The sequence below is a fragment of the Limulus polyphemus genome, unplaced genomic scaffold (genome assembly GCF_000517525.1).
Source record: "Limulus polyphemus unplaced genomic scaffold, Limulus_polyphemus-2.1.2 Scaffold3501, whole genome shotgun sequence".
Classification (NCBI taxonomy): Eukaryota; Metazoa; Arthropoda; class Merostomata; order Xiphosura; family Limulidae; genus Limulus; species Limulus polyphemus.
Genome location: NW_013669111.1, coordinates 29,182 through 36,897, shown reverse-complemented (window position 1 = coordinate 36,897; position 7,716 = coordinate 29,182). Strand labels below are relative to the sequence as shown.

The 7,716-nt window shown below is 32.7% G+C and overlaps 1 protein-coding gene across 1 annotated transcript in view; it reads right to left on the bottom strand.

Moving 5' to 3' along the window:
* Positions 1-5,453, bottom strand: part of LOC106469460 (stathmin-like) — a 20,556-nt gene extending 15,103 nt beyond the window's left edge. Inside the window, exons 1-2 of the mRNA XM_022397998.1 lie at positions 5,164-5,453; positions 4,492-4,560 (exon numbers count right to left, since the gene is read on the bottom strand). Coding sequence (XP_022253706.1) covers positions 4,492-4,560; positions 5,164-5,248 — 154 coding nt within the window. The 5' untranslated portion in view covers positions 5,249-5,453. The remainder of the gene's footprint in view (positions 1-4,491; positions 4,561-5,163) is intronic.
* Positions 5,454-7,716: the final 2,263 nt, after the last annotated feature.

The following is a 7,716-nucleotide window of genomic DNA, read 5'->3' as shown; positions in this document are numbered from 1 at the left end:
TATATATATATATATATATATATATATTATTACATTATTTTTGAGAGAACACAACAATATTAAGATTTTCAAGGAAGCATATTTTGTAAGTGTTTCTGGTGACTCAGGCGTACGTCTGAGAGCTTATTATGCTAAAAAATCTGTTTTCGATACTCGCAGTGGGCACAGCACAGACAGCCCATTATGAAGCTTTGTGCTTAACAATAAGCAAATAGATCAACTCTGTCTTTACATACACACAGATAGATAAATACATACATACAAAACTCGAAACTGCTATTCATTTACCTATATATATATATGTTGTGTTGTAGTAAACTGTACATTTCAACTTTTGCAAAGTGTTTGAAGTTATGAAAGACTTTTCAATGTGCTGAAACGTACATGTAGACTTGCAATCTACACCTCACTCCCATGAAGTATAATGGGCTTGTTTTGCAAGTCCTAAGTCGTAAACCTTACTTATCTACCACAAGCAAAACTACCCGTCCCCAGTGACGGAAAAAGTTTAAGTTAACCTATTAATTTAAATTATTTCATGGACATATGACTACCTATTACAATCACTGACCAAAATATCAGAAACCCCTACATCTAGAATAGACCAATCCTCACTTGATGTTTATACAAAGTACCTAAAAAAATACCCACCAGGAGTCTATAAAAACAGATGCTCAATTTTATGAAAATCAAAGACGGAGTCTACATTTCATAGTTATTATATCACAAATCTTCATCTAATAAGAAAAACTGTGCCCAAAAAGAAAGAACTATCAAAAAAGGCACTGCCATAACGAGATTCAAACTTGGGTTCCAACCTATAACTTCTAATTGTGTATATGAGTGAGAGAGAGAGTTGGGAGGAAAGACAAAAAGAACCGAGGACATGACCTTGGTGTTCTCATATCTACTTTTTTTTGCCATGTAAAAAGAGACAGGAGACAAATACTGAGAAATGTTTGGGCTATCAGACATTTAACTGCATGAATTGATGGGTAACATCCGTTTCATCAGAACAACTAAACAATGTCTAGGGAGCTCCACAAAATAAACTTTGGTAAGCCTGTGCCTAACATAAACTACTTATCTCAGCCAACACTGAATAAAAAAAACGTCTTCTGTGGTGCCTAGGTCATCTGGATTGGATCGTTGACCAACAAAATATATACTGTGGTCAGATGAACCACATTTCACATGATGGTAAGGCTAGAGTGTGGTGATAACCCATTGAAATCATGAACCCATTCTCCACAGTCTTCTCTGTACAAGGTTCTTGTTAGTCATATACAAGACTGTTTAGTGTAAGAATTCTTATTCAGATTTCATGACAAGAGTGTTAAAAGTAATTATTTTAAAGGCTATAATTATTACAAGTTTCGTTACATTACTCTGTACGTTGTGTATGTAGTTTAACTGTTGTACTAGGCTTTCGTAATATTGTTGACGTCATCTTACTCGAAGCTTCTCGTTATGTGTAATACTGTTGTCACTGGGGGCTAGAAAGTTCTAGACCTCAGTCGCAATATTTATAAATAGGCATCCAACAGTGTAGAAAAGAAGAAAGCAAGTTAAGTGAAAGATAATTAGAAAGACCTAGACTTGGTGATTGACAATTTAGTCGTTAGGGGCGATTTCTAGATGAGTTAGTAAAAAAGTTAAATCAGAAGAAGTGAAGTCAGACTGTGTGATTGTTAGTTTAGCCGTAACGATCGATATTTAAAAAAAAGTTTAACTGAGGTAAGGAGAATAATTAGTCTTGTTAATGAGTGTTATAAAGTAATTAAACCTGTGTGGACTTTGACGAAAAGAAGACAATTATTTATAGTTCTGGATACAACTGTGATAACCCATGGGATGACGTAATGAATTTATCGTAGATTGTGCAGTAAGAAACAGAGTAGAGAAAAATAATCCATCTTGTCAATTGGGATCTAAAGTAACTGAACCATCCTGTGTGGACTTTTGAGAAGAAAATATAATTATTTAAAGTTTTAGATACAGATGTGCTATCCTATAGTGTAAATAATTTTCTGTAGATAAGTTTGACTTGTTTTGAATATATTATTTTAAAACAAGTGGATTGTGTGCTGTTCGTTTATTGTTCCAATTTATCGCCAACAAGTCACAGACACCTACTGCAAAGAATCCCAGCCCATATTCAAAACCTGACAGTTCTGGAGGTGGTATAATGATGCGGGGCTCATTTACAAGACATGGGCTATGTACCTCTGGCTCGTTTGAATGAACATAGCTCTGCTAATGAATATTTGACAATCCTAACTGACCAGATGCACCCAAATATGGATTGTTATTTCCCTGAAGCCACGGCCATCAAATATATACACACACACACATATTTATTTATTTATTTATTTATTTATTTATAGAACACAAATAGCCATTATGAACAAACATGCCAAATACAAGTAAAAAAAGAACTGATATTTTATTTAACAAGAGGCTCATTCGCAATAAGACCAAAACTAAAGTTTATCGCAAAATGCAATATCTAAAATCATGGCTCGTTCTTATTTTCACTACCCCACCCTTCTATAAGTAATGACAACTCCCTAAGTATGATCAAAACTATATCTAGGAGTTTTATTTTTGTGGTGATTTTGTTAACACAGCGTGAAAATGCAACTGTGTTCTTTTTTAAATAATATTGTGGAACTTATAAAGAAACTATTTGGTTTTAATTAGTATATTGCCAGGCAGAAATTGAGATTGGGCGAATTTTCTGACAAAATTCCATAAGGTTCGACTTACAACGCTAGAATCCGGGTTTCGATACCCGTTGTGGGCAAAGCACAGATGACCCATTGTGTAGCTTTGTGCTTAATTACAAACAAACAATTCTCAAGAAAATCGCGTAAAGGGCATGCAACAGATGCGTCTGTAAAACAAAATTGTTCACAATATCAGTTTTTTTATAGTGACTATTTTCCAAAATATTTAATTAACAAATGGCTCACTGAAATTTAATTTACGCACATGGTTATTTAACAATCTCTCTATATCGTTTTTTATCTCATTATACACAGGTTATTATCTAAGAATCAGTTATTATACAATTCTTAAAATAGATTTTGCTATGCACCAAAGTTATAGCTCTAATATGACATTTGAACGTTCATTCAGCAATTACTTGTCATAATATAAATACTTGGACCACCTCCCCCCCCCCCCGGTGGCTCAGCGATAAGTCTGAAGGGTTATAGCGCTAAAAATCGAATTTCTATACCAGTGGTGGACACAGCACAGATAGCCCATTGTGTAACTTTGTGCTTGACAACAAACAAATAAATACTCGGAAAACAGTTGCATTACATGGTGGTCTTATTTAGTTAAATCAATCATTATACAATGTTGTAATAAGCTAGTGTTGCGTCATCGAGATCACGTGACTATTCTCACGCCCTCTACTTTCTAGAACTATCCTGTACTTTGACGAATGCTCTAGCATTTACTAGATATAGGGTAGTCTGGTATATAAAAGAGGGTGACAACGTGACGGTAATGTAATGTGTGAGTAATTGAACTGCAGTCAGAGTAAGACGTATTGTTGAAGTTAACGTTCGTTGTTAAAACGTTTGTAAAAGAGCGACTGTTGAAAATAAGTGTATCGTAAAGTTATATTCGGAAAGAATAAACCAGTTTTATTAAGTAAGGACTTGTGTCGTTAAAGTTTCGTCGGAACGAAGTTACCGAAAAATCAATTAACAAACGGAGACGTAACACTAGTTTTAGTTACAACACTACAAAATGCTATTAATGTTTCATACATGCCGTATTGTTGCATAATTCAATTTTCCACAAATGTGTACAAAAAAGACGGATTTGATTGTCAAAAGTTGAAACATTGGTAACCAATAGGCCTAATAATTGTAATGCTTGTTTGTGCATTAGAGCAAAGCTATCTGCTGTGTCCACTGTGGAGAATCAAACCCCGGATTTTAGTATTGTAAGTACGTAAACTTACCGCTTTCCCACCCGGGGGGGACAATCGTAATACAAATCACATTAAACTGTAGATGGTTTTTACTTACCTTTTTTTTATATGTCTATTACAGATTTTTAAAACAGTGGTGCGTAAAAATAGCATTTCAGATCTGTCTTTTTATCTGTTACAAGCCTCTCTGTCCAGGAGGGTTTTCGTTAAATACCAAAACTCATGAGCTAGCAGGGTGTTTTAACACTTATTGTGTGCGTCTCAATTTCAAATTGATACACATACATATATACAGTATATATACATCTTAGATTTTACTATTAACAGTCAGTTATGCGAGAGCGTCCAGTTCGTCATTGCGTCACTGCATGATGCGCACTAGAACTGCTCAGTACGAAATAAAATCAACGGTTTCTAGTGCGCCAAAAAAAAAAAAAAAGAGTGAGAGAGAAGATATTTTTAGATCGAAATATAACAATAATTAATACAGTAAAAATAAATATATAATTACATAAGCCTAACTATCACTCTATTCTTACCTAGATATACCATTTTTTTTGGTTGCATATTAGTTATCATCTGAGTCGACAGACTTGGGTGTGGTTTCTCTGCAAGACAAAGAACATGTTAAATCTTTCTCTAACTTCTTTTCGTGGTATCTTATAATGGAAAATACAAAAAAGTATATCCACAAATATTTCTTAAATATGATTTCACAGAATAGTTTATTACTTATTCCCAATGTTATTTTTGTTTGCAAAAAATTGTAAGTACTTTGGTTCGATACAAGTGTATGTTAAGAAAAGAAAAATTTGTTACTTTTTTAATAATAGATCAAATATTAGTTTTTGTTCGGCAATTGCATAATTATGCAAAATTACACTTTGTGAACTGACATGTGTTACTGACGTGCAATAAAAGTGAACTTCTAGGAGTTTTTAATGAAAAGATCAAACCTTTCATCTGTTTAAGCAGAACTAGTGTTTAAGACAATACACATACTGCTACTTACCATTATTAAAAATGTCTCAAAAAGGAGTTCATTTAATTAAAAACCTACAACTTCTTCGTTCGTTGTTTTGTCTTTTTTTTTTTTACAGATTGTATTATATTTCATTTTCTTGCTAAAAATTATATGGATTTACATATATAATTAGGTTTCGGCTTCTTTAATAACTATTGAAATAAAAATATATTGAATGAAGTCTTACCGACAACCCTAGCATGACACGCCCTACAAAAACACTGGAGAATGGAACTCTTCACCTTGTCTATCATTAACACAGTGCCCACCATTTTGTTATTATATAAATTTTAGCAATATTATCACCGAAGAATATCAAATAAACACTTCACAATTTACAAATAACGTTAAAAACCAAAGTGGCAAAGCTACCAGGCCATGAGTATTGTTTCTTTGCGAGACTCAGTTGTCTTGTAATAAAAGCCGAAACCCCAAGCTCGTCACGTCACAAGATCGTGCTATGACTCCTGGTGGCGACTGACTAGGGCGAACGAATCAGACGGTCTCGAATTTAGCTTATCGATCGGTCCGTATCCAACTGAAAAAAATGGGTAGGTTTAGGATTACTTCAGAAGAAGATAGACGTACAGACAGTAATAAACGGGTGGATGGATATAATCTGATTTTTATCATCACAATTCACATAGTAACGACATGGCTCTGCAGACGACAACAAACATACACAAGTTTTAAAATGTAAAATATAAGCTTCGTTTTATAAATGATAGGAGATTAATAGGAATAGACTTGCCTCCACATGTAAAAGTTAATGTTATTATGGAACTCGTACATCTTTGTGCTCGTGACGACGACATTGAACTTTTTATGGAAAGAATTACGTAAAAAAAGTGACTGTTTTCACTCTAATTCAGGAAAACAGCTGTATAAAAAGTATATGTACTGCAAAGCTATCAGAGAATAAATAACTACTTAAATTTTTGGCAATATTATGAATTAAAAAAAAACTGGCATCATGAGCCCTATTAGTATTATCAATGTTGAACAATGTATTAAACCTGAATACTCAAAAAGCTAAGCTATGAAACAGTTAACCCCAACAACCAAACAGTTCAAATAAAATGCTTCTCTCGAACAAAACGTTATGTATGGAAAAAAATAAGAATAAAATGTAGTACAACGGAATATGTTCATAAAAGACAGAATGCCTTTTGGTTAATTCAAGCTTGCACGCACACACAAACATTTATTATTTTGTCACGCAAAACCTGCAGTAATTAAATACATAATAAGAATGCAAGCAAGTGTCCCTCTGGTTGTTGTGATAGAATGAGAAAACCTGATTTTAAAAATATTATAATAATATAATTAATGACCAAGATTGGTACACAAAACAAATTTGTCCAACAAATTCTACACACACACATATATATATAATTTAAGTTTAATAAATAATAATAATAAATCAATCTCTTTTAAACTATATAAGTTTTTAGAATCTTTCATAAAAAGAAATTATTTATTGCTGTGTTTCAAAGAATAATATAGCACGTAGATTTATAAGTTGGTGATGTGTTAAAAATAAAATGTAAGCCTTTATATTTTAAAATATAAATTTTATGTTCAACATAATCATTGGTTGATATTTGAACGTGAGAATTATTTTAAAGAAAAACTGAAACCTAAGAAGAAAAATATATTAAAAATAAATTAAGCTTCTTCTGTTTTTATACTTTTTTTGGGGGGTTTGTATTAGTTGTTTCCAATATGAGGTTAATTTCGGCTTAGTACTGTATGTGTGACCCATGAACAAATATTTTCAATGTTCAATTTTACCTGAGTCCATGCTGCCTATAATCTCATTTTTATTATCGTACTTAAAAGTTTATGTATCAGACTTATAGAAATCATGTATACTCTGGAACTTAATCGCTTGGATATTGCGCTGTAAATAGAAAATCTAATTCAAAAGTTGGTTTACGTTGATCTAAATATCAGAGTTAGAATTAAGGGATTGAATAAATTGATGCAAATTTTCGTTCAAGTGCAATGGATGTTTATAAAGTTATTCCGCAGATTCAAGAACTGATTAAATACTACAGTTTTTATTATGATGATAAGAGTACTGGTGCAAAATAATAAAAAAGGGTGTTTTTGTGGAAGGATTCTTTAGGAACTCGGCCTCAATCCTTACACCCGCTTCTAACTACTGTTTTTCATCGTATATTATACGAATTACCTATTGCGCGAATAACAACTAAAAGAATCTATTATTAGTTGTTTCAATATTAAAACAAAAACAATTGAGTTTTGACTTTGAAATTATTTCTAAAATCTCGCGTTTAAAAATGTTTTATGACGTTGTTACTAAACCTTGTACTACTTTGACGATCATGATAAAATGATGGTTTTGTTAAATCTTGTAGTACTTTAACGCCCGTGATAATATGACGATTTGATTAAGCCTGGTACTACTTTAACGCTCGCGTGATTTTTTTATTAGGCGAAACAAGTCAATTTGCATAAATAGGTGGAGTTACAGCTATACATCATACATGTGAAAGGTTGCACTTACACTTTAGTCTTTATTTAGCACCGTTTACGCTCAAACTCAAAACATGAAAATGTACTACTGTGAAACCCAACACTTATCTCCGTATGAAAGACGTAACAGTATGTTTAATTGTAAAAAATTACAGAACCAATGCAAAAGCAACGGTGTTAAAAATGTGTGTCACTGTTACGAGTTTTAGATTGGAGTAGGCCCACAGGCCTAGTATTG